This window comes from Chrysemys picta, chromosome 2 (genome assembly GCF_011386835.1).
Source record: "Chrysemys picta bellii isolate R12L10 chromosome 2, ASM1138683v2, whole genome shotgun sequence".
Lineage (NCBI taxonomy): Eukaryota > Metazoa > Chordata > Testudines > Emydidae > Chrysemys > Chrysemys picta.
In genome coordinates this window covers 98482909-98510825 of record NC_088792.1, presented here as the reverse complement: position 1 = coordinate 98510825, position 27917 = coordinate 98482909, and the positions used below count along the sequence as shown (strand labels likewise).

The following is a 27917-nucleotide window of genomic DNA, read 5'->3' as shown; positions in this document are numbered from 1 at the left end:
TTTCTGGATATGCAGCTAACTTTCTAGTGGACTATTTTCTGTGGTACATACAAAAAAGCTGCTTGCCACATAGTACAAGCTACTCTATTCATGTGTACCCTTGTGCCTATACAGACCCCATGAAGTCAATGGTGCTCCACACAGGGGTCAGCAGAGAAGCTTGCTGGATAGGGTCCATAGTTTAGAAAAATGTTCCAGGCAGATTTTTTAAATGATACATGTATAATTGTGTTTATAAAATTTTGTTATTCCTTAGAATTTTAAAGGGACCTACCACTGCTAACACTATTTTGTAACACAGGCTTTAGCAAAGTTTCCTGTCACAGTTTCATAATTACATTGTTCCATCCTCACTACCAAGAAAAAAAAAAGTGTGTTAGACCAGGAATGGCCCTAACCACGCCAGACAACTGTGCACTGGAGTAGTTATATTTGTAAACCAGATCCTCCACTTAGGACAAGGAGCTCTTGGAGTAGCTGGCAATGAGGGATTCAAAGGAAGCTCTAAGCCACCTTTCGGACTCCTCGATTCTGGCTACTCTGCACTGAGACAGTCTCCCAGCACAAGTCAGAACACTTCAAAGGATGCTCCATCTTGTGCCAGTTGCTGACAAACCCAACAGGTCATCCAAGGACATGCACATGGATCCCCTTTCCCAGTTGCAGTGAAGTAGGAACTCTAGGCTATCCAAGGATGCCACTGTACAGTAGAGGGCCCCTGGGGCTAACTATCCTGGCATAAGGGCAGCTTTACATCAGGAATGCAGTGTAAACCTGCCTTAATGCAGGGCAGCATCTGGTCCATAAAGCAAAGAGGCCATTGGGCCACATCTACACACTGTTTTCAACCAGTTTTAGCAAGAACTCTTTAATATCAATAATTGTTTATTAAAACGCATTCTCTGGGAATATGCTAACATGGTGCCCACTGTTGCTGAAGTCAGTGGGAGTTTTGCCATTGACTTCCATGAGAGGAGGATCAAGCCCATGGTTTGAAAAAGCTGGAGGGTAAGATAGGGCAAATGGGCAATTGCTCACAGCCAATAATTCTGCCTGTCTCCATAGACTGTCTTCATAGACTGTAAATGCAACTTCTCGGGTCAATTGTTTTTTCTTCTTTTTGATCATTTAAAGCTTCTGATTTAAACCAGTGTCTAGCTATAGCTAATGTCAGAAATTCCTCTTCATGACATTTGTGGGTTCTGTTATTGCTGCTGCAATTTTCTCATTCTTGTTTTAAATCTAAGTTGAGTACTTGCATTGTCATTTTTAAGTCTGCTGTCTTACTGATGATAATAATAAGATCATAATACATGGGGAGAAGGACTCTGTAAACTAATAATGTTTGACCAATTCATTGGGGAAGGCTATTTCTCAACTGCATTCTGTGCTCAGTATGGAGGGTGGGTTGAAAAGGGTCATATATTCAGCAAAACCCATGCCAAAATAACCAAAACAAAAAACTAACTGTTTTAATCAAGCTGGATCACTGAAAGGCACATTTTAAGCACTGTCTAACCAAAGTTGCTGCTCCCAGATTATGACAGACCTCCCACTTTTTGCAGGCCACTTTACGAATTGACTGCATTATGTTCAGAAATGGGCTTTCACATGCCCTGATCTATTCAGGTGGGTGGCAATATATTTTCCTTGTTTTGGCTGAAATTAGTTAACTATCTTGGCCTTCAGAGGTAGAGTAGATATTTACATTGAAGTCCTGCTGAGGTGTTGTGGAAACCCTGGAAAGATATTCTACACCGAAAAGGATTCAACTTCTAGATTTATATACTTTCTATATTTTTCTCTCCCTGGTGTTTATGTATGTGTGTTTGGTTTTTAATTGTTATTACTGGCGATGTTTACATGAAAAGGGGATTTTGGTTTATTAGGAGGTTCTGCAATTTATCTGCCACTTAATGTTACAAATCCAGGGCGATATCACAATTTTTTGCTGTGGAGATGATTATGACATCACTAACAGAGTCTTGTGACTTCAGGTGTGACAAAGACAAGATAAGAAAAGAAAAAAGTTACAGCGCTCAAAGTCACACACTGTCCATTTGGCCACAACAAATCCTCAGTCTATATCCTCTCTAACCCATATTTGCATCTATCTGATGACTAATTTATTTATATTTTATTCATAGGATTTTCTCTGGCACTCAGCACCATAGTCTCTGAGCACTTCAGATATATAAGTGAATGTATCCTTTCAAAACTACTAGGCAGTATTGAAGAATTATTATCCCTTTTTCTCATAGATTAATGGCTAGATTGTGATGGTCCATGGAGCTGTTTACTCTTCATTGTGCACCTGTCCAGCATGGCATGGCTGGCAAGTGCAAGGGGAGGGAGGAGACCTTGCTCCTTCCATTCCCTGCTGCCTCCCCTTCCCACAGCCAGTTGCAAACTGAGCAGAGATGTGAAAGGGATCTAATGCCCCCATAGTCTCCTGTGCGGCCAACTAAGGGCTATGACAAGTTAGCCATCTGACTTGCTCAAGGCCATACAGAAAGCAGGTCTTCTGAGACTCAACCCAGTGACTTACCCACCAAGCCCATTCTCCTTCAATTAACACCACGTTTGGCTAAACACCTACAGTGGCTTTACCTCCAGTTGCTGTATGGTAGTCATTAACCCTCTAAATTACATCATGTGAGGAGCAGATTAACTCATACGAAAAAACCCATCTTGCAGTCATTCAGATGTAACTTGGCATAAAAATGAGGGAAGAGTAAAAGTATATGACACGTCAGGGTCTAATATGGGCCAAGAAAAAGAGGTGCAACCTGGTCACATCTATGGACAGTAGAAGCTATATGTAGAATTCCAGAGGCAGTGATAGGGTTTTAAGCTGAATAGGATCTATTTTCTTACTGCCTTTCCCTGGAGTAGACCTGCACAGCCGTACAAAACAAGTGTACAATAAAATGTTGCCATGCTGGTTTGTTAGTATTTTACACCCACTTTGCATTGGCGAGAACGACTCCCCAAGGCGTAAGACAGGGGGAATCAGGCCCAGAGTTTGAACAGCAGAAGGTTAAAATACTGGCCCACGCGGTGGCTTGTACAGAACAAAAGTTTGATGCTGAACTCTTGGGGCCTCAGATACCAGTACAGGCCATACTAAACACACATTGATTTAGACATTCAGGGACAAATTTTGCGCTCTGTTACACTGCTGTAAATCCATTCAAAATTCTGGGAGAGGGGAAATCCATCACAGGGATCAGCTTGTCACATTCCAAAAGAAGGGACCTTTGGGTGAGAACACCTTGCAGTCAGTCCTGGTGAGTTCAGTCCCAGGAACTGCCAACAAGTGCTTACTGGCCAAAACTGGTGATGGTTAGAGGTCATCTTCAGGTAACTGGAAACAGATCTTTCAGGGGCTAAGAATTACCACCAATATCTCTTCCCCTTGAACTCCAAAGTGGCCAGAAGTATCAAAGCAGAGACTGGAGGGCAGACACTATGTTATCACAAAGAAGCGCCCCATTACAGAGGCAGGAAATTGCATTATGCACCAGTTGGAGCTTCTTGGCAGTCTTCAAGAGCAGGTATAGGAACACCACATTACTTTAGTCTAGCACGGAGGGGATAAAGATGTGGATGACTAACGTCCATATTAGTGAGAAATGATCACAGGCTTCTGGTGAGCGGTAGAGGAAAGGCATGATAGGCCACTACTACTACCGAATACCCTAGGAGGAACAATGGACACAATACTCCTTTAATGCTGCACAGCATTATGGGGAAAAAGCAGGCCAATCAATGATGCAGACACCACTTCTGCTTATTCTTCTAAATGCATTCCTCCAAATATTAATACACCTATCTTGTCTGGGTGAGTCATAACCAATTTGCTTTCACCCAGATCCCTACCTTAATCAGACTTGAGGAGGCCGGGGAGACTGTAGAATCTAGTTTGATAAAAGGAGACAGAACTGATAACCTTGCTCCTTCCAAACGTCTTACAATCTTCCCTAATAGCTAATACAGACCTGGAGGACAACACAAGCATATCTTCCAACAAATGCCACTACTGAGGAAAACTCTGAAGAAGAAAAATCTGTATTTTCCTTTTATGTTTTCTACCAGCTGGTAATTAAAGCTGCCCTTCTTCATACTTACAGTTTCTACTCTAACATTCACATATTTTTACAGACACACCAGATGGATAAGACACCGTTTGTCCCATTTCAAGAAGCCCATGGAGGTTCCTTTTAAAGAAGCAGCTATACTTCCTATTTGTAGGCTTTTCCTATCAGCATCGACTGTTTTCTTACCAAAGTTTCTAAACCCTGAGCACTGCTTTCCAATTCTGAGAGTGCTGCCTACCACAGCCCATCTCGACTGTGGATAATTCCTCAGTGAAATGGGCATTGGGAAAGAGTCTTCATAATGCCAAATGCCATCTAAAGGAACTTGATAAAAACAGAAGGGGGCAAATTCATCTTTGGTTGTGACTACAATGGGTGTTATACGAAGGATGAATTTGGCCCAAGGACTCCAAAGAGAGACCTTTTCACAGTGACCCAATCTCCTCTCGCTAGTCAGTTTTTCTGAAGTAACCTAGGTATCACTGAACCCCTCAGGAAGCATTTGACATGCTGGATATCAGAAGCAAGAGTGCTTTGAATGAAGAGTCATTAAGTGTGACAGTGGGAAAAAGAAATGTCAGATATAGGCATGAGTCCTGTCTTTGCTGAGAAAGCATTAGCTGCAGAGTGCATGATGATTTACTTCTTGTATATGTTATTAACTAAATTACAGCTTATCAGGTATGTGATTGTTTTTCATTATATGTATCAGTTTCAATGTAAAGGCATGTTTCAGACCTTTCAGGGAAACCTGTGAAACTGCCCTAGAGGAACATAACATAGTGCCCTAGGGAATACACTTGCATCCTACATCATAGCCACTATCCACCCAGCCCCTCACAGCATTGTCAAAACCATTTCTTAATCAACAGGAGAGGCACTAAGGAGCAATGTGATTCCTTTCTCCGTCTCCCAAGAGCTAAGTCTGCCTGGGCAGTGCGGCCAGCCTGGGGAGTGAGACACAAAGAATGGCTATTGAATCTGGGGGTGAAATTTAAGCCAAAAGGAGTTTTGCCATTGACATCAATGTGGTTTTAACCTCTTCCATGCAGTAGTGTACAGCACTAAGCAGCAGCCACTGGGAAGCCCAAGCTGTCTTACAAATACCTATATATTAATGGTACATGGATCACAGTAACAGGAACTTGCTGTTATAAGAGCAGAGTTTGGTAGCTTTCCCCACCCCTCTTGCTTCTTTATTCATTCCTCAGCCCCAATGGAACAATCAGACAGCAGGAGGGAAAAGCTCTAAAAGTCAGAGCATTTTGTCTGTGTCAGCAGCTCCAGAAGGCCTCCTGGCTTTCTAAGCACTGCAGAGGGAAGACTCATGCCCAAGAAGCAGAGAACTGAAGAAAGGGAAGGGAGAAGAGGACTGGAAAGGGGGAAGAAGAGAGAAAGGAAAAAAAGAAAAGAGCGGAAGAGAAAAGACAGGAATGTGTGGGAGAAGAGTAGAGAAAGGGAACAGGATAGAGGAAGTTGGGGTCTGTGCCGTGAGAATATGATTCTCTTCCAACATTTTTAATTTTCCCATCTATAGGAATATGTGAAGAAATTCCTCTCACTTCTGATGCCCCAGTTCTCGAAAAGTCCTGCTCCACATTAGTGAATAAAACTTTGCTAGAACCATTTGCTAACAACAACATTTTAAAAACACAACTGTAACTAGCATGGGTTATATCCCATTGTGGTCACAGCCACAGGGGGAAGCATGTCCACAGCTGGTGTTTAGGCAAGGGTTTTCTTTGTGGTGTTGGCATCTGCAGTTTTTTTGGTACGTAGGCGTAGCTGTTCTGAATGGTATGCCATAGATTAGAGCGTTAAATCAGCACCACAGTGCTAAATGTTAGTAACACTCAAAACCTTTCACCTCTGGGATCACTGTCACAGTTCAGCTCAAGCCCACTGGACCCAATGCCATAGACTCACTGTAAATTTGTACCTGACATGATTTAACCTGTTATGAGTTTTGTGACCTCAGGTCAATTTTTACAAATGCTCAAGGTCATTCAGAAAATTGAAACGAAGCTGGTGGACTCAGAAGAATGACATAGGCACTGCTTGACATCATTTATATTTAGACCCACTGTACACCCCCCTTACATTGCAGAGAGGTATACAGGGGCCTAGTGTAAATGAGAACGAGGCCTATTGAATTAAAAGGAAGCAATGTGGAAAGGGCTGAGTTGCTTTCAATCATATTTTACATTACACAAATAATACTGGATCTTCAACCTCCGCTTAAACTGGAGATTCCAAGCAAGGAGGAACTTTGGGCTGTTGATAAATTTAGAAATTCTTAGTTAAGAGCTGGGACAGATGGACAGATATTCAGCGAAAGGGGTAAAAAAAGTTTCCCCAAGAGATCCAAGAATTAAAAATGCACAAAGGATTCAAAGCTTCTATTATGCTTACATACTTTGCTGACGTGAAACACACTGACCTACATTAATTTCCCCACTTGAGCATCTTCTGCTCTTAATCTTCCATTCAGTAAGTAATGATTACTGGAAAATAGATTTAGAAAAATACTCAATATTATATAACTATCACAAAAACTATGTTAAGTGAACATGAAGACTATACAGAGCAGCACTTAGAAGTAAAGATATGCTAAACAAATGGATGCCTATATATCCAATGCCCTGGCTCCTGGTGCATATGCATTACGATACATTCTTTAATTACATGATCACATATTTCCCCTCCCAAATATAACACATTATTTTGTCTATAATCTTAGTTTTGCAGGAGGCAAATATGAGCTGAAATGCAGCTACTGCATTGACACACCTTCAAAAGTCACTACAAGGACTCCTCCAAAATACAAAACTAAAAATTGCATCTTTGATATAGACATTTGGCAATTGCTGCCTGAATATCGAGAGTCAGAAAGTTATGAGTGACTGAAAACACAATGCAGCCAATAGAGCATTCGTACACGTGACTTTTGTGTAGTGGGTTTCCGCAGGTATTGAGGGTGGGTGGACTATTTTACACCCTTTCATTCTTCAATTACCATTTGTCCTTCATATTCACCTACTTAGTTCTCCTTCTTCCGCAACATTTTTTTCTCCACCCCAGGGCTAGGACACAAAGTGTTTCTCAGGGAAGGAGGCAGAGAAGGAGGAAAAGAATGAAAGATGTTTCAGGAACAAAACAGATTATGCTTTTCCCTTTCCACTCCTGAAAATCAGAGGTGAAATTCTGGCCCTATTGAAGCCAATGGCAAAACTCTCCCTGACTCCTGGAAGGGCAAAATTTCACTCTAGGTGTTTTACTTTCCCAACATATGGCCTGATCTCCATACAGTAACAGGGAGTGAATGATCACGCAGCTCCTGATTGGTGTGAGACATCTGCAACACCATTGCCAGAAACATTCCACTTGCATTTATCTATGCAACATTTTTCAGGCTTTCTCAAATGTGATTTAAAAAAAAATGACTTGCAGCATTTAAGCTACACAAAGCATACTTTGCTTTTGTATAGCAATGTCACTTTTGCCCCTTAAACGTGTTTCTCATCCATGGGTGTTAGGGCTGTAGGCTTTCAGACGTATGGGAAATGCTTGACTGCAACCCACCTTAGAGAAGAGGACTGCTTAGTCAGTGCCCTTTGTACTGGGAATCCCAAATGAGGTAAGTTTCAAGCAGGGATGGCTCCAGGCACCAGCGCAGCAAGTGCATGCCTGGGGCGGCAAGCTGCTAGGGGGTGGCCTGCCAGTCACTGTGAGGGCGGCAGTCTGGCTGCATTCGGCGGCATGCCTCTGGGAGGTCCGCCGGTCCCGTGGCTTCGGTAGCAATTTGGCGGCGGGGACGCTGAAGGCGCGGCACCGGCGGGCCTCCCACAGGCATGCCACCGAATCTGCATGACCAGCGGACCTCCCGCAGGCACGCCACCGAAAGCCGCCTGGCTGCCTTGCTTGGGGAGGCAAAAAACAGAGCCGCTCCTGGTTTCAAGGTACTTTTCCTACCCTACCTCCTTTAATATTATTTTTAAACTTGGATGGTTTCAATAAGTTCCCAAACAGTCTAAAACTACACAGGCTGTAGCAAAATAAGATTTATTTAGAATAGCCAGGCAAAATCAGATTAAAACAAAATAAATTGTATGCAAATCGTATCTAGTCCTAAATTCTGCAAAAGCTCATGCAGGTTCTGATTCAAAGCCTGCTGAAGTCAATATGAAAACTTCCATTGACTTCAATGGGCTTTGGATCAGGCTTCTAGATTGTTACAATTATTTAGATTGGAGCTAAGAAGCAAAGAAATTTCTTTCTAGGCAATGCATTCTCATTCCCTGAGCTTGTGTTTTTTTCCCCCTTCTGTTTCTCTGTGCAGCATGTTTGAAACCAAGTATTGAATCTCTAGATAGGTGTCATTCTCTGTCTTGCTAACCTCAAGCATTAAAAAAAATCAAGAGTCCAGCCCCCAAAATGATTACATTGGTTTAAAAAGCATAGATGTTTCACAGAGCAGAGATATTTAAAAATATTCTTATTTGCCTGGTTTTTGAGCCTTCAGGATTAATGTTATCAAGCTTTCCTCTACAACAGCAAAGGCTAGAAACTTACTTCTTAAAACAAAAATAAAAGCTGAGATTCTCATGTACTCACATTGCTCCAGGAGCTGGGCTTCAATTAATACAAACATCAGAAGACTCATGGAAAAATCCCACGAGCTAGCAACCCTACTGCAATGCTATAATTTTCAGATATCTCTGATGTCTTATTCTCATACCAAACACATGCCACAAAAATGAATATCAGTGTTTCTACAGAAATTGAGTATTCCAGTCCATCTATTTTGCCAAGTTCATTGTAAGCTTGTACAAAGTCATTTAGGATTTTATTCACTGATTTGAATAAACAACACTGGAGTTCCTCTTTTTCCTGTAAACCTTTTAGAATTTATTACATTTCTTTTGAAGGCATGTCCACCCAAATAGTTGTTTCTCAGATCCTATTTGCATCTCTCCCCACTGTGAGCTATCTATTCTTTATTCTAACCCAATGACCACGGTTTGGCATTCTTATTGCCCTAGCTGGACATGTCAGTCTGAAATCAGGTCAGTCTGTATTTAAACAGGCAGGGCTAAATCTTTTTTATAATTCCCTCATCGTTTTATTTCTATATGTAATAGGATTTATTGTCAGATTAAAGACGGTCACAAGCACCTTTCATCTTAGAATTTCAAAGCACTTTACAAACATTAATTAATTCTCATCACGGTGCTGTTAAATAACAACACTACAGTAAAGCTGGACAAGAATGCTTTACTGAGTTGAAATTGCAGGGAAAGTGTGGCTCTGTAAACAGAACACAGTCATTTAAGCTAGAATTTGGTCAGGACACCAGAATTAACATTTCTATTCTTGAGAAAAGTGTCATGGAGCTTGTAATGACCACAGGACACTGGTTTTACATCTTACTGAAAATGCGATACCTTCAGCAACACAGAGCCTAGAACCTCTACTGCTTTGGTTTGACTAAGGGAGTGTGTGTGTTGGGGGACGGGAGGGGGAAGGAACAAAAGGAAAAGAGCTAGGGACAATCAGAGTTCCTGCTCCCCCTCTGCGCCCCCACAAAAAACATGCACCATTTTAAAGGGGTTAGAAATAAGAGGAGATTCAGGCCCTGACCACCCATGGCCTAAAAGATGGTGCGGCCTGGATACTTTCTCTGCACTGTGCTCCTCACCATTCCCTAATCAGGGCAGCTCCTAAATGTTATCATGATCAAACCCTTGGCTAGCAAAATCTGAGAGCACCGCAGCAAACAGAGTGAATATTTCTTTAAATGCTACTGTGTTACCCAGCAGTTTGTAACAAGCAGCAACTACATTGCTACACTGATCTTACCTATTCTAAAAATAATGTGTAATTTGGAATTCTTTGAGCAAAGGAGAATTGGCTAACATAATTTACTTATATTTCAGAAAAACACCTTAGAAAAGAGACAAATAAGAGGGGACATGATACGAATGTAAATTACTGAATGGTACAGAGAAGGGAGATTGGGAACTTCTGTTCTCCTTGTCTCATTACACAAGAGCATAGGGACATTCAATTAAATTACAATACGTAATTAAACTCTGAAACTCATTGCTACAGGAAGTCATTGAGGCCAAAAACTTAAGATTCAAAAAGGAACTTGCCACTTGTACGGACATAAAAAATATCCAGCGTTGTTATAATGAATGCCAACAAATATTTTGGAAGGGATATTAAACATTGGTCTTCAGGGCTTAAGCCAATCCCTAACTATTAGGTGAGGCCAATTTGTGGAGGCAGGTTATCCCAAAACAGCCCACTGCCACTACCTACTGCAGGGTTCTTGCACCTTTTTCTGAACCATCTGGTTCTGGCCACTGTCAGTAACAGGAAACTGAACTAGATGGACCTTAGGTCTGATTCAGTCTGGCAATTCCTATATTCCTGTTTTTTCATTTAAACTAGTTGAATTGTTTTAATGTACAAGATCAACCAAATGTAAATGGTGCTGTGATCAAGTGATAGTCAAACACAAGAAAAAATGGCTAGGACACAACACACTCTTCATCATTCCACTCACAGGCTTCTAGCATATCCAAGGACTGTTAAATCAATGTATACAAGGATTGATATGCAGTCACACTAACTGATAAAATAAGGGGAATATAGCAGAAACTACCCGTTTCATAAAGCAATGTTAAATGAAATCTATTTACCGCTTATAATCTGACAAATTTGAGAAGGCAGGTCTTCCTTACTTTACCTCCATTAGAGGGTCAAATATCAGCCCTCAGTTACAATGTATAATCTCAAAGATGTCCCTGTTTTGCACTGGTGTAACCACAGGCAGAATTCCACCCATAGATATAACATGCAAGAATGTGCCAGGACAGATTCTGATCTGTAAGACTGGTGTAACTTAGGAATAACTCCATGAAAGTCAAGGGATTCATGCCTTATTTAAACTGGTGTATTGCAGATCAGAATCTGGTTAACAGTACATACTGATGCAAAGATGATTACACTAGTGCAGTGTGTTGCACAGTCACATATCATTATATAATTTGCTAAACTATAGAAGGCAATAATATCAGGTGCAGACTATTAGTGTGACTTATGTCACCATAATAGGAAACATTTGGAAAACAGTGGCTGAGAAATATTATACACGTATGCAACCTATTAACAAATAAATGGTTTGTATAATGAACTCCTTGGTGCCACTGGCAAAATCATCCCACTTTCTCCCTCACATTTTTGTTCTTCTATTTGTTTATTTCAACTCAGTGCTACATTGTAACACCACCAACTAAATCACTTTAAAATCACTGCCATGTTAAACTAAATATAGTTCCAGATCCTCAGCAGGTGTAAACTGGATTAACTCAATTAATTTCACCTGACGATCCGGCCCCCCAGTGTTTACCTACCCAGTGTTCTTATTGAGCACAATCGGAGGGCATGTGGAGAGCCCTCATTACAACAAAGTGGAACTCCGAAATGGCGTGCTTGATCTTTAGGCCAATCAGGACAGTGGGCTTGGCGGGGTAGAGCAGTTGCTCAGTAGCTTTGCTATCCGCTCCTGCAGATGCCAAGGAAGAGGCAGGAAGCTTGTACAACATTCTTGGGAGTTGTGCAAATGGTCTGAGGGTAAAATGTGATCCAAAACCTGTCTTTTGTGTGACCTGGTCAGCTGTGCTTGACTGACCTGAACAGCTGCAAGTTAAGTCTCACATAAAATGAATGGGTTAGATAAATGAATGTTTACAGAATTATTTGATCTAATAATTTAGCACAGAGAAGCCTTTCCTGTTTGATCTCCTTACTTATTCATTCATTCTATTGCAGTTATCTCCATGGCAGGGGATGATGTACTAAATACACCCCTGTGAAAAGGGGTGTTGGAACAATTTATATATTGGGGGTGCTGAGAGCCATTGAATCAAATTGTAAACCCTGTATGTGATGGAAACCACTTCAAGCCAGGGGGTGCTGCAGCACCCCTATCTCCAGCACCTATGCCTGTGAAGAGGAACACTTGTCAGCAATGCCATTTAATGGTCAGGTCAGGGGGCGGAAGGTTGTCTTCCTCTTGGGTGTATCCCCTTCTCACTATAGACCCACTGTGTGAGGTCTGTCCTTTTAGCGACTCAGCCATTTGGCCAGGTCACACATTGAAGTGCACTCCTTTCGGGATACACAAAAAGAGTCTAATGATGTGGAAACCCTCAGAAGTGAGCAAGGATATTGGGGTCAGGATGTTGGGGTCTGGACCCTTTCACTTTCAGGATCTTCCCTAACAAGGGCCCCCGCAAGGGACACCTTCTGTCATTGTCCCCATCTTTAGGGATTGGTAAGGGAGCCCTGGCCTACCCTGTTCACCTGGCTCCGATCCAGGGCCCAGAGGTAGGCAAGCACCATCGGTCCTTGGGGTGCTATGCAGGTGTCTCCCTGGATCATTTCCTACCAGTGTTCCCTCCTGCAACAGGGTAAAATAAAAAACTGAACACAAACTTAAAGTTTCTGACCTTCAAAAGCAGTGGCAGATTAGCCACTGGGACAACTGGGTCCATGCCCAGGGGCCCTGGCCAATTGTGGGGCCCCACCCGCCAGGCGCTCCTGCAAGTCCCCGTGCCCTGACTTCACTCCCAAGCAGGAGTGCTGGGCGGGAAGTGGGGGGAAGCCCCTGCACCCCAACTCCATTTCCCCAGCAGGAATACTGGGGAGGGGGCGGGGGACTGCAGGCAGAAGGGGTAGCGAGGGGCCCCCACTTACTCTGGTCCAGGGCCCCACAACACCGTAATCCGCCTCTGTTCAAGAACTCAGGGCAAAAAATTGTTCCCCTCCACTGTCTGATGCCCTCTGAGCTGCTCTGTTTCCCTTTTTTAAACTTTGCATCCAGTTTGTGCAGGCTTTGCAGATGTGGCAGAGCAGGGATACCTGGGCCCTTAACCCCTTCTTCTCAAGTGTGGGGTTTGTAATCCTCATCACAAAAACTTAGATTATGACGTTTTCAGGTGCTTAACCAGAATCAAGTGGAAACTGTGTTGGAACAACAATTCTAAGGGACTGGGGGAAGTCTTCCATTTCCAGAGCTTCCATTTCAAATTAATTATGTTCCACTGATTTTTAGTACACTAAATACTCTATGCATACCAACTGTCCTATTTCCCTGGGCATAAGGCTTTTCTTTACTGCATGTAGCTGGTACTTAGCCAGAGACACATCTGATGTGTCATGCTAATTCTTTTGTTGCCTGATATATTACCCAGAATCCATCCCAGGACGCAAAAAGGCATTGACATTCAGCACATCATCTGTATTAATATAGTTGCCTCTTGACACAAATGCTCTGTGCCAATTGTTTCAAAGAGGTCTAATCAGTGTGCCTCTGGGCACCACTGAAAAGAAATCACGATAGAGAAATAATGTGTCATGCCATCCTGATGATACAGACAGACTGTTTAACTAAAGGTGCCCATTTACTACACACAAACACTTTGCACCTTATTCTTTCCATCCTTCTCAGATGTGCAGTCTTCAAAGAGACACACAAAATACTTAAGTGGTTTAGTGTGTTAGGAGTACAGGATGGTATTTAGCATTTACCTAAATTAAAATACATCAAAAATCTAAAATGACAGTCAAACCCAATTCAGATTAGATTTGTTTCCTGTAGATGGTTTGAAGTTTAATTTAAGGGTTGTTAAATGCTTTGAGTTCCTCAGATGTCATGTGATATAAACACAAATTGTTACTGGGCCCAAATGTAGATGGTAAGACATCTAAATCTATATTTAGGAGCTTGATTACCCTTTCTTAGCACCTAACCTTAGGTACTCAAGTTTGAAATTTGGAACTTTTTTTTTTTCGATAAAAGTCATACTGGCGGATCAGAAAGTTACTCAGGGTAGCAAAATATTTGGTGACTTTTTAGTTTGCAGATCAGAGGCATATTCCACTTAGTTAAGAACAATAAAAAACCACAGAGAAAGCCCTGTGTCTACATTTTCCTAAACTGTAACTAAGAAAATTACTGTTGATGCAGAAAGAGGTTACTTTTTGTATTTCCATTCCACCAGTTCAAGATAGCTCTATATTAAAACATACATACATGCTTTTTTTAAGTGGTACGACTGTATGATAACACAAGGTGATGGCGACAGGCATTTGGGCCTCATGGAATTGAACTGGCCAAAAAGAAAAAAAAGATTAATCAGAACTGGGTATACCTGTCATTTTATCTGTTGATGCATTTTAATTTACTGTATGTCAGTGCTATACACAGCTAGATACAATGCTACATTAGTAAGTGATTTCACTTACTAATTTTCTTCTTTTTTGAAAGATTCTATGAATTTGAGAGATATTCCCTATGCTTTCCATAGAAGTCAATTGGTATTTAGGTGCTTTGCTGAATCAGGACCAAAATACTGCTGGAACTGGTAATATCTGTGAAAACAAACAAAAAGGACAAACACCATAGAAACTAGTTTTCTTAACCTTTAAGCAAAATCTCTTCCCCCATTTAAAATATGGGAAGTGCACAGAAAAGGAAACAAGGCTATTATTAATAATGCAGTGACTATAGTTACATTGCAGTTACACTCTGGTTATGCCATTTGATTCCACCAATCCATATAAATGGAAGGTACACTATCTGACAGAGTGATTATGGTGTCAATACAATGTTATTTATGTATCTGGATTCTAAAAAGTTCATGTATTACCAAGATGGTAATAATAAGTAATATGGACATGGAGTTAACCTTCAGGTTATAGGAATCAGTGGTAACAAAAATATAGAAAAGCATAACTACAAAGTGTAATTACATTACACCAATGGCTCAACTGCAAAACCATTATGGAACTACTCATGTGACTAAGTGTTCCCTAGTACTTAAGTAGTAAGTGTTGCCTAGTCAAGTCCTACTGTACTTCTTTCTTTTACTTCAGATCAGTTTACTATGAACAGTTATTTTATACCTTATTAATTCCAGACATCATAAACCATTCTTGAGATGCCTGCCTGTATTGTTCTTTGTGCAATTTCAGAAAACCTTTGACAAAGAGACTTAAAAACAAAATAAAACAAAAAACCCTCTAAAGTAATTCTACAATCAGTTTAGTAACTACTTTAATTCCAGAAGCACGCATTTTTATGGTGTACCATTTTATGGTGTTACAATGCAGTAGAGGGTCTATAAAAGCATTGCAACTATTGTTAAAGAAAGATAATATCAAAGGAAAACAAAAAGGCATGACTACTTCAACACACCAGACTGCGGCTTTAAGATCATGGGAACTTCTTCCACTCAGTTTTCCAAGCCTTAGAAAAATGGAAATTCAGCCCCATTCTTAAGAACAAATTGTCTTACCTTTAAAATTCCCAATATGGGAGTTCACCTTCTCATAGGAACTATTCACAGCATATTTTTTCTGCCTGATGGCCTTTTAAATTTTGGACTGACAAGCTGCTGCATCCCTATAGGTGCCATTTTGTATCTGACTGCTGCAGCCACTTACCCTTCCAGCCAAGTAAGCATTTTTTAGCTCTAATTATTTTTTTCCTTTAATTTTCCCTTTCTTTTCTAATACCTGAGTAAATTACACCAGCTTCTTTTGCCCTTCCTCCCCATTAGTGCACCTGCAAAAGGAACAGGCTGGATGTAAGGGGTACTCTGATGCCACTTACCTTGCAAATCAAACTGGCAGCAGCAGGAAGAACTCTGGCTATACTTTTTAAATATATAGAAAAGGGCCCCTCTTGTTAAGTTCTCTCATATCACTTGTGGCTTAAGTAGGCACAATGCCTCAGGCATAGCTGCTCTAGTAGCACTTCTCTTTCCCAGCATGGCTGAACCTTGTAAGAGGCATAATTTAGCCTTGTATTCGTAAGATATGTTAAAAAATATGCTTGACTTGCATTCTTCTGTGTGCTTAATTGCAATGCCCTGATAATGTATTTTACACAAGCCTTTTTACATAACCTTAACTGTTGAGCTGTGTCATAACTATCAGAAAGTTAATCTCCTTTTCTTGCCTCCATATCCTATGCTTCCATACCTATTGCTCTGAAAGGTGCTGTATTATTAATTATTATTATTATAGCTGTCCTGTGAAAAATGTACTGGTGATTTACTATTGCTATGGTTAATATGAAACTGTAGGGAGGCAGCGTGGTCTAGTGGGTAGCGCGCTGGGCTGGAACTCAGAAGACTTGGGTTCTAGTTCTGGCCTGCTGCTGACCTTGGACAACTCATAGAAATGTAGGTCTGGAAGGGACCTCAAAAGGTCATCTAGTCCAATCCTCTGCACTGAGGCGGGACCTAGTAAACCTAGACCATCCCTGACCAGTGTTTGTCTAACTTGTTGTTAAAAGCTTCCAATGATGCGGATGCCACAACCTCCCTTGGAAGCCTGTTCCAGAGCTTAAGTACCCATAGGGCCTGTCTACACTGGCAAGTTTTGTCGCCAAAAACTGCCTTTTGGCAATAAAACAGCAAGAGCATACTCACTACAATGGGACTATTGTCACGAAAAACGCCCAGTTTTGGCAACAAAAAACTTCCACCCCTATGAGAGATTTTTATCTTTTCCCCTCCCTATATTGTCGACAAAGAGCCAGTGTAGACACTGCTGATTGTTTTGTCGACAGAACTGGCTTCTGCCAGTATCCCACAATGCCTGCCCTGATTGCTCTGCTCAGTGTTTTGATCTCTGCTGCTCTGCAGGCATGCACCCCTCCCCTTTCAAAGCTCAGGGAAGTATCTGTGCGCTGCTCCCTTTGGGGAACAAACAAAGAGCAAATAATTGAAATGCTCCTGTTCTGCCCTGCGCTAGGAACACAGCATCAGGCAGACGACTGCTGCTGCTGCAGGGGGAGGGGGACAGACTGCTGTGCTGCTTTGCCATTCCTCAGCACGGAGAGCTCACAGAGCTACTCATGATGCTGCTCTCAGCACTGAGGGGGCTGTGGGAGAACTTGGAGACCAGTCCCAAGATGCGCAGCAATCAGCTCTTCCTTCCCATAACACTGCACTGTGGGATACATACCCACGGTGCATTGCTCACCCTGTCGATGATGGTGTCCCCAATGTGGACATGATCTGTCGACAGAGGCAGCAAGTCTGAACACCCTTTGGTGATTTTTGTTTTGTCGACTTTTGGGCGTTGACTTAAGTTTTGTCAACAAAACTTGGTAGTGTAGACGAGCCTTTAGAGTTAGAAAGATTTTCCTAATATCTAACCTCAATCTCCCTTGCTGCAGATTAAGCCCATCACTTGTCCTACCTTCAGTGGACAAGAACAATTGACCACCATCCTCTTTATCACATCCCTTAACATATTGGAAGACTGTTATCAGGCAGCCCTCCGAGTCTTCTTTTCTCAAGACTAAACATGCCCTGTTTTTTCAACCTTTCTTCAAAAGTCAACTCTTCTAAATCTTTTCTCATTTTTGTTGCTCTCCTCTGGACTCTTTACAATTTGCCCACATCCTTCCTAAATTCTGGTGCCCAGAATTGAATATAGTACTCCAGCTGGGACAATTACCTCATGTGTCTTCATATAATACTCCTGTTAATATACCACAGAATCATATTAGCCTTTTTTGTAGCTCCCTCATATTGATGACTCATATTCAATTTGTATCCATTATAACCCTTAGATCCTTTTCAGCAGCACTACCACCTAGCCAGTTATTCCCCACTTTGTAGTTGTGCATTTGATTTTTCCTTCCTAAATGAAGTACTTCATACTTGTCTTTACTGAGTTTCATCTTGTTCAATTCAGTCCAATTCTCCAATTTGGCAAGGTCATTTTGAATTTTAAACCTGTGCTCCAAAGTCACTTCCACTTCTTTTTGCCTCAATTTCCCCATCTGTAAAATGATACTGCTCTCCTTTGTAAAGTGCTTTGAAAAGGACTGTAGAAGAGGTAACTATTATTAATTGGTTTTATTATTAAGGGAACTCACATCTTATACAATAAGACATGAAGAAGAATGAAAAGAGTGTTTAAATGGCGTATGAAACAAGGGAAAGAATGAGAAACTTGTCCCTTCATGTATGCAAACTCACTTTATCATAAAGACTTGGTTTAGAGCTTAGTCTTCCAAAGCACACAAAAAATGAAACAGGACGGTTCATTATCTAGTGTTCATCAACGGCCCACACTCAACATGACAGCAAATAATGCAAATATTTACAGCAGGAAATCCTCAGTAATGATCAGTCACCATCAAATGGCAGTTAACTTATCAAACGGTAATCCCTGCCGTGGGAAAGACAGCTGAGGCAGCAGTTCTGCACCAGCACAACATTCAGAAGGTCTCTCCCAATAGTTAGCTCCAGTTTACATGGTTCTGCCCTGATGCTAAGTGTGTTTGACTAATGCCATGAGGGGTCTATGCAGTCAAGAACTGTGGCACTAAAGCTCTAGAGGTTAGGTCAACAGCGTTTCTATGTATCTTGTATGTACCTAATGAATTCTACCAGTTTAAGGGAGAGGTGGATTCATCCTGAGGTTATACATCCATACACCACTTTTTGTTTAATTGTGATGGATCCAATCTGTGTCTTCAGACTGTGAACTCTTAGGGAAAAGGATTTCCTTTTTTGTGTAGCATGCTGTTCATTGTGGTGCCTGTTTATTTTAATGCAAAAGGGGCTAGACCCATAATTAGGTTAAATCGTTGTCACATTCTCAGCCTTTGCCACTAGCCTGATGCAGCTTTCCTGCTGCTTGAAATAACTGCTCTTGAGTGGCTTTAAAAACATGATTATTTAAATCACTGAGCAGAGCAAAAATTAACTGACAGAACAAATGTCCATTTTTCCAGTATGGTACCTGATGTAAAGATGTACAGCTACAGCATTATGACTAAAAAACAGCAGCAACAACATACTGAATATTACAGATATCACCAAGTTGTTCTATTCTACTGAGTGTAACTCACACATACTATTATAATGAGCATGGCATAAATGTTTAGCTATACAGATCGAAGCTGAAACAACTAACTGGGGTCCTTATGCTGCCCTAAATCCATGTGTAGAGCTTGCACTATGTGTGAATTGGGCAAAGGATATAGCTTTTGGATCCTAGATATTCAGACTCATCATGGTGACTCACAGGAGATACACCCTGGGAGTGGGAGGACTTTTAATTGGCAGATGAACTGCAGGGCATCTGAATCAGCAGAGGAAAATACAATAACTGGGTTGGAGTGTGAGGTGATAAGTTCAAAGGTAATAAAACATACACAGTATAAAAATATGAAGTCACCAAGTGTAAAGTACAGTCAATGGACACGTGAAGTAATGATGTCCAACTAGCATAGCAACAGCTTCCTCTTTGGGGGATCAGATTTTTTTTAAAAAAACTTTTGGTTAAATACTCTGTCAGCAGCATTTGTACTGAATACCACCTGGAAGGCTCTAAGACAATCTGCTTGGGATAGTCAGCATGTAAATATGCTAGTTGCAAACACTGTATCCAGAAGGAAACCTGTATCCAAATGCCTTTAGATGGTCATACACTCTTGTGTGATCTTCTTTTCACACTGTGCCAAATTTAAAAAGTCTATTCATCTAAAATAAGCAGCCTCCAATGACACACTAGGATCCTGCTGAGCTACAGAGACTAAGGGTGAAATTGTGACTCCATTGAAATCAATGGCAAAACTCCCATTGACTTCAAAGAAAGTAGACTTTCACAGAACTCTATCTCTAGTACCTATTTTACAGATAAGGTAGGCAATCTTCTCTGCTTAGGATTGTTTCTCACACCGCACTTGGGGTCTAGCCCACACTGCTGGTAAGACTCCCATTGACTTCAAAGGGAGTAATTCCTGAGCAGGGACTTCAGGAACAGAAATCACAAGCAAAACAGAACATGAGTACAAGACCGTGATCCTATTAGCTATTCCATGAGGGCAGAATGTCTGCATTCATGCTGCTGTAGGAGGATTGGGGTGTTCACTTGTATTGTGGCCTAGTTCATTGGCTGCTTTGTGACACTGGAACAGCACAAAGCAACTGGATCAGACTGGTGAATCTGGTCTGCTGAATTTAATTCATTGGCCAAGCGGAAGGGCCCTGCCCATCAGTCCTTGCTTGTATAAGTAGTCTGGTGGATTTCAGTCAGACTACATATGAAGCTAGACAGTCACAGTCCTTACTTGGCCATGCAGGGGAATAAGGAGAGCAGATTGTGCCCTCTTGCTCAGATTGTGACTCCAGCATGGCGTGGAGAGTAGGAGCTACTCTCCAGATACACCTCACTGGTGAACAAATGGACAGGGAGGGGTTAGAGATACAGGGAGCAGAATGATTCCTGGCTGAGCACATGCGACTTAGCAGCCCGAGTAGTTGACTGCATACAAAATGGGCAGTAAGCTAAGTGAGGGGCAAGAAGGGAAGAAAACTTGACTTTCTGAGTCACAATTCATTCTCTGGTCTGTTCCTGGGTGGTGCATCTATGAGCTGCCCCTGAGTTGGGGCTGGTGTAAAGTTACACTCCAACCCATGATGAGTAAGTGCAGGAGGATAAGATCCCGAATAGTTAATTGTTATTTCTGAAAGCCATTTCATGAGCATATCTTTCTAAAAGAGTGTATGTCTTAAACCTTATGTTGGTAAATTCTTTTCTCTCTTTTTCCACATTTTCTTTAAAAAAAATTCTGTTATCTGAAAATGAGAGAACTAGCTAGACTGATCTATTGATCTAATCTATCTGGGATCACTGGGCTCCTCAACCCCACAGTCTCTGCTGACACCAGCATTTCCAGCTCCAGCCCCAAATGTCTTTGTCTTTGAAGTAGACAGGGTGAGGGCTGTAACTTCTTTCACAACTCTGAGAAACCTATTAGTTTAAAATTAAAAAAACCCAACCCTTTCCAGACTGAATGAGCTTTCTGGTCTGTTAAGTTGCACTAGAAAGGTGTATGTGTGTTTTCAGTTCAAACAGCTGGTTTCTTTGAGTTTCCAGTTTCAGCTGCAGCTATTGCCAATTTAAAGGCATAGAAGACACAGGGGATGGGGTTGAAGTTTGAGCTGACAGTGGTGGTTTCAGCAGTGACTGGAGGTATGAGGTTCACAGGTAATGGAGAATCTACACATTACATTTTTCTCATGCTTTTTTCTCTTTATTTGGGTGCATCAATATGGTAAGGCTATTGAAGTAAACAATGTCCAACTTGTTTGGTTGTTTTCTCCTACTTAGTATTAAGCTATTCTGTTCCATTATTATGCTTCGAACATATTATGCATTATTGTGTCACATACCATTCAACAAACAGATAAGAATGTAAGAACAGATGATGTGTTACAACTTGTTGGTCTTTTTGACTCTAAGCCTGCAAAGGATCCTGGGATATGAACACAAATGATTCTGGGGCATAGGGTGATGGTAGAAAATTGAAGTAGATGTTTTTGCGACCCGGATGGGAAAAGGTTGACATTCCCCCCTCTAGAACACAGGGCGTAGCCCCTGGTATTTAAAAAAAGACAGATCATGTTTTTTTTAAATCTATAATTACATTTGAAAGAAGAAACTTCATGATGTGTAAGGATGTGTGTGCTGTTTCTTTAAATCTGTAGCATAAAGTCAGTCAGGAGGGGCTGTGGAACTACTGCATTCTCTGATTGTTACTAACTCTTATAAATTGAGTGTGTGTTACATAGTGTGTGTTACTAACTCTTATAAACCATGGCATGTTACTTAGCTGACATTCCAGTTCCTCTTGGACTATCATAGGATTGATATCCCTTTAGTATATTCCAGAGAATTTAAGAGCAGAAAGTCATAAACAAAATTAACACAAAAATACAAAGGACAGGCAAGGAAAGCAATAAATTGCACAATAATAGCTGGAAATAAATAACAGAGAAGCAGAAAAGGCTGGAGCAACTTACGGGAGCAGAACTGTTTTTCACCGTGACACTGGGGGTCGTAGCACGTAGTGCTCCACTCACTCCATGGTAATATTTGAAGCAGATCTTTGTTTCAGCTAAAAAAGAAAATGATTTTACATTAGAAATATTACCAGGAAGAAGTTTTATAATCTGTTACACTTGGGACGCATCATGTCCACTCATGAGGGCTAATGGGCAGATGAATCAAAGCCATTTGTCTCCAGCTGATGGTCAGGCTAAGATATTGCAGATAGCTTCAAATGCTGGTTTCCCATGTTGTCTTGCATGAGATATAAAAGTTATTTGGTCCCTATGTTACACGAGAGATTAATCATCAACCTCCTCTGAGCAGTAGTTACCAGTTGTGTAAAAATATGTCTAAAGTCTGCAAAATGTGATAAGGATTTCCTCAAACTAAAAACAGGGGTAAACCCCTCTTGATTCAGGGGCTAAGCCAACTATTAATTGATGAGGTCAGGGAGAAACTTCACTTGTGGGCAGGTTATTCCTGCCCACATTATATTTGTACATTATAAGATTTCTCTGAAGCAGGCTCAAGTATCAGGGGGTAGCCGTGTTAGTCTGTATCTACAAAAACAACAAGGAGTCTGGTGGCACCTTAAAGACTAACAGATTTATTTGGGCATAAGCTTTCATGGGTAAAAACCTCACTTCTTCTGGTTCTAGCCACTGTCAGAGATAGGTCACTGGATTAGACAGATGACTGGTCTGACCTGGTATAACAATGTTAAAGCATTTTTCACAAACAGTGCTAAGCCATATCTTTTCTTAATCTATTTCCATTGATTTCAATGGGATTTGGATCAGACGCTTAGGAACTTTGCTAGTACTGGCAGCATAGGGTTGGAGCATCCATTGGGCTGGAGCATCCACGGAAAAAGAATAGTGGGTGCTGAGCACTCACCGGCAGCCCCCTATCAGTGCCTCTCCCTCCCCCCAGAGCCTTCTGCCTGGTAACGGCCCTGTCGATCAGTCCCTTCCCCTCCATCACAGCGCCTCCTGCCCACCATGGATCGGCTGTTCTGTGGTGTGCAGGAGGTGCTGGGGGGGAAAGAGGGAGGGTAGGGCATGCTCAGGGAAGGGAGCGGAACGGGGCAGGAAGAGGCAGGGTGGGGGTGGGGCCTTGGGAAAGGGGTGGGGTGGGGGCAGGGCCTAGGGCAGGGCTGGGAGCGAGTAACCCCCTCTCTGGCACATTAGAAAGTGGGCGCCTCTGACTGGCAGGAACATTAGCAAGCGATAATCTTCTAGGGATTAGCAATGTACTCTTTCCATTTTTGTTGTCTCTCAGCTGAATGTACTAATTAAAAGAAGCCCATCTCGACTACTGAATCAAGACATGGAAGAAAAGAAATCAGCTTCTCTTTTAATGGTTGCTGTATGATCCATCACATGATCTATTACAAGAAAATGGTACCTTCCACTCATCCTAGAGCCCAAAGGATGGCTAAATTTTCTTGTCTTCCCACTGGACCCAGATAGATACCAATATGAGCACCTTACAAATATGTTTTCACTGGACTGGAGAATACTGTGGTTATCCTCGGCCCTTCAGCAACCCCATACTCTAGTGGAATGGGCTTTTCAGGATCAGTTTTTCTTAATATCTTTTTTCCAACAATTACTTGACACAGTCCTTTCTACAGTTGTAGTTGCAGTGCTAAATGCTCAGATACAATGGTATTAAGGACCATATAAGTACACAGCTTTGTACACTGCAAGGTGCCAAAGTGGGAACAAAATAACATACTGCTTAAATCCTATCATACCTCATTCCTTCTCTGACTGTTTGGCCCAATCCGGCAAGCACTTACCACCAGGCATTGTGCTTACTGCCATGAACAGTACTTTTGAAATCAATAGAACTGCTCATATTAGCAAGCACTGTGCCTGGTAGCAAGTATTTGCAGGATCAGGCCTTTAGACTGCAAACTCTTTGGGAAACAGACCTTTTTTTCTATTTGTTCTGTACAGCGCCTTACACACTTCTGGGTCAAATTCTGCCATCTCTGTATACAGGACCCTCACTGAAGTTGTCAGGAGCTCTGTATGCTCTGAGTGCAGACTCTTTCATGCTTAGATTGCAGTGATTATAATAGAGATGACACCCACTTTCAAAGCATTACAGTTTCTCACCTGAACAAAGAGAAATCATTCTACCACAGATGTATTCAATGGCTCTAGAAACATCTCATGCCACAAACATCATATAATGGTGCCAGTGCTGTCTAGCACACAGGTACATGGGGCAAAATGGAATTCCAGTTCTGCACCAGACTGTTGGTACCTCCTCATTTAACTGTCTTGCTGCCAGCAACTGCTGCCACCTATGGGCCTCTATGGAATGCTCCTTTAAGATACCATAGTTATGAGTGCTATACCCATAATACCCATATAAATAAACAATACCTAAATGACAGTGTTTTAGTGCTACCGAGGCAGCAGTGTATGCCAGTAGCCAAATGGTTTAAAGCAATATAGTTATGACAAAAGACAGGCCATGTTAACATCTGACACTCTGGCCACAGATCACTACATTGTGAGTTGTGGTTGCTCAGCATCTCTGAAAATTAGGTCCTAAGTATTTTAAACTGGGCACCAAAAAAATCGAGACACCAAAAGTAGAAGACACTTTTGAAAATTTAGTCCTAACTAACTTGCCTGATCGACAGAAAGACTGTGGTGCAGCCAGAAAAATGAATTAGGAGTAAAATTTTCAAAAGCACCTGAATTATTCAGGAGCCTAAAATATCCCATTTTCAAAAGTGAATTAGGCACTTAAGACCATAAGTCTCATTGAAAAGTCAATGGGATTTAGATTCCCAAGTCACTTAAGATACATCTACACAGCAAGGAGGATCCCACGGCAGCAAGTCTCTGAGTTTGGGTCTACAGCCTGGACCTGTGCTATGGCAATAAAATTGGCTGTGTAGATATTTAAGCTTGGGCTGGAGCTCCAGCTCTGAATGCACTCCTTTCCGCAAGCGCCAGCCCGAGCCTGAACATCCACACAACTATTTTTAGTGCTGTAGAGTGAGCCAGAGCATAGACCTGAGTTCTGAGGCTCGCTGCCACAGAATCCTGCTTGCTGTCTAGATATGCCCTAAGTCAGTGGCTTTTAACCTCTCCAGACTACTGTCCCCCTTTCAGGAGTCTGATGTGTCTTGGGAACCCCAAGTTTCACCTCACTTAAAAACTACTTGCTAACAAAATCATATATAAAAATACATGAGTGTCACAGCACACTATTACCAAAAAATTGCTTACTTTCTCATTTTTACCATATACACCTCTACCCCAATATAACACTGTCCTCGGGAGCCAAAAAATCTTACTGCATTATAGATGAAACGGCGTTACAACGAACTTGCTTTGATCCGCCAGAGCACACAGCCCCGCCCCCCTGGAGCGCTGCTTTACCGTGTTATATCCGAATTCGTGTTTGGGTTGCGTTATATCGGGGTAGAGGTGTAATTATAAAATAAATCAGTTGGAATATAAATATTGTACTTACATTTCAGTGTATAGGATATAGAGCAGTATAAACGAGTCATTGTCTGTATGAAATTTTAGTTTGTACTGACTTCGCTAGTGCTTTTTATGTAGCCTGTTGTAAAACTAGACAATTATCTAGATGAGTTGATGTACCTCCTGGAAGACCTCTGAGCACCTGCAGGGGTATGCGTACCCTTGGTTGAGAACCACTGCCCAAAGGCACTTTGAAATCTTTACCAGGGTCTTCTGACTCCCCCTATACTATAGCTAGGAGACCATCCTTCTCTTTTTACATTCTTCCCTGACTACATACAGAATTCCCTCAAATTAACGATCACATCACATATGTACCTTAGTGACTTCAAAGGCATTACTGGAGGGCTTAAAATTGACCATATGCATGTATGCAGGATTGAGGCCATAGTTTTAATAGGACAATTTTAAGAGTTAATAGACTTGCCACAGTATCCCTGACTCTTGATCATTGGAACAGCAGTGAGATAGTAATTTATGTTGAAGAGCTATCACTTATGATGTATTTGGGAGCAGTAGTTTTTATTAGAGAGTGTTAAAGTAGGGCTGAGTGTATCGCCCTGAAGAACTGCAAATGCAGACTGAATTCTCAATTTGTAATTTTCTCTACGGGATTTTTAACAGCTCAGCAGTAAAACTGATTACTTACTGAGCAGACAGCAAAAGTTGATAATATCACAATAGAACTGCCACACATACAAATAGGATACCAGTTCTACAAATTATTCAAATTTTGATTTTTCTCTCCCCTGGAGACTATTACATACAATTTGTATGGAACATCTAGAGGTAGAATAAATAAACGTTTTCTATTAGCTCATGAAAAATAATTTTCTCCAGTAGTTTGTATGAGTATGATCAGGCTTTCATGGCAGGGAACCTGGCTTTGGTTACCTAGCATTACATTTAGTAGGCAGTCAGTTACCATATACATCGAGGATTCTGTCAAAAAATTAAAGAGACACTGTCAGGCTTAAAAGGAACTGTATACGTATAATTAGGCAGGCCAAAAAAGAATTTGAAGAGCAACTAGCCAAAGACTCAAATACTAACAACATTTTTTTTTAAGTACAGTACATCAGAAGCAGGAAGCCTGCTAAACAATCAGTGGAGCCACTGGATGATCGAGATGCTAAAAGATCACTCATGGAAGATAAGGCCATTGCAGAGAAACTAAATGAATTCTTTGCATCAGTCTTCACTGTAAAGGATTTGAGGGAGATTCCCACACCTGAGCCATTCTTTTTAGATGACAAATTTGAGGAAATCTCTCAGATGGAGAAGGTTTTGAAACAAATTGATAAATTAAACAGTAATAAGTCACCCGGACCAGATGGTATTCACACAAGAGTTCAGAAGGAACTCAAATACGAAATTGAAGAACTAATAATTGTGGTGTGTAACCTATCACTTAAATCAGCTTCTGTACCAGATGACTAGAGGATAGCTCATGTAACACCGATTTTAAAAAAAGGCTTCATAGGCAATCTTTCAATTAGAGGCCAGTAAACCTAACTTCAGTATCAGGGAAGGACAAGACATTAGAGATGGGAAAGATCTGTCAGGTCACGTAGTCCCCACCACCATCACCACTATCCTGCCAGAGTAGGATTGTTCCCAAGGGTATAATTTAATGTCCCTTCCCTTTAAAATATCATCTTTCCTTGTTGTCTTCATTCATTCCTTTAGTTTTATTTGTTAAGCTTGCCTCTTTTTCTTCCCTCAGAATTTCACTCATTTTTATAATCCTCTATTCTTCTCTTGCTCAAAGGTCATCCTGACTTCAGAAGCTTAACTTCCACTAGAAGAGCAGATTTATTCTCTTGGATATAAAAAATAATGTTGCCAAGATTAATCCGGTTTCCCCTACTAGATTACGAAACCTCCTAAACTCAATTGCTAGGAATGACTAAGCAGCAGTATTCTGCAGGGAGACAGGGAATCTCACTGTGCTTTACTATTTGGTGTTTTCATTCCTGCTTGACAGGGAAGTTTGATAGACATGAGACACTTCAACAATCTGACTGCCATTTACTCCAATGACATTTTCTGTTTCAGTTAAGCAGCAGCATTTCTAAGCATTTCTGAACATATAGCACCTGCCAGAGAGAGGGGAAAAAGGGCAGCATCTAAAAACTAGTCATTGATGAACAATTTAATCTCTTACCAAAAGAAGTGTTGTGGCTGTTGTTGGACAGATTATGTTGTTGTATAAAATATTAATGGTATCAAAAGTGATGATAAATAGGCTGTCCCTGGGAAGTGTGGGGAGAGGGGAGGGATTGAACCTAATCAGAGATACAAAACTGAAGGAAAACAACTGTTTTATGACAAAATCAATTCACTGTAGAAGTCCTATAAA

The 27917-nt window shown here is 41.3% G+C and overlaps 1 protein-coding gene across 4 annotated transcripts in view; it reads right to left on the bottom strand.

Moving 5' to 3' along the window:
* HECW1 (HECT, C2 and WW domain containing E3 ubiquitin protein ligase 1) overlaps positions 1-27917 on the bottom strand; it is a 419038-nt gene that overhangs the window by 157707 nt on the left and 233414 nt on the right. For all 4 annotated transcript variants that reach the window (XM_065583851.1, XM_065583849.1, XM_008169652.4 and 1 more), the window contains one exon: positions 22010-22104. In XM_065583851.1, the coding sequence (XP_065439923.1) occupies positions 22010-22104 (95 nt within the window). The remainder of the gene's footprint in view (positions 1-22009; positions 22105-27917) is intronic.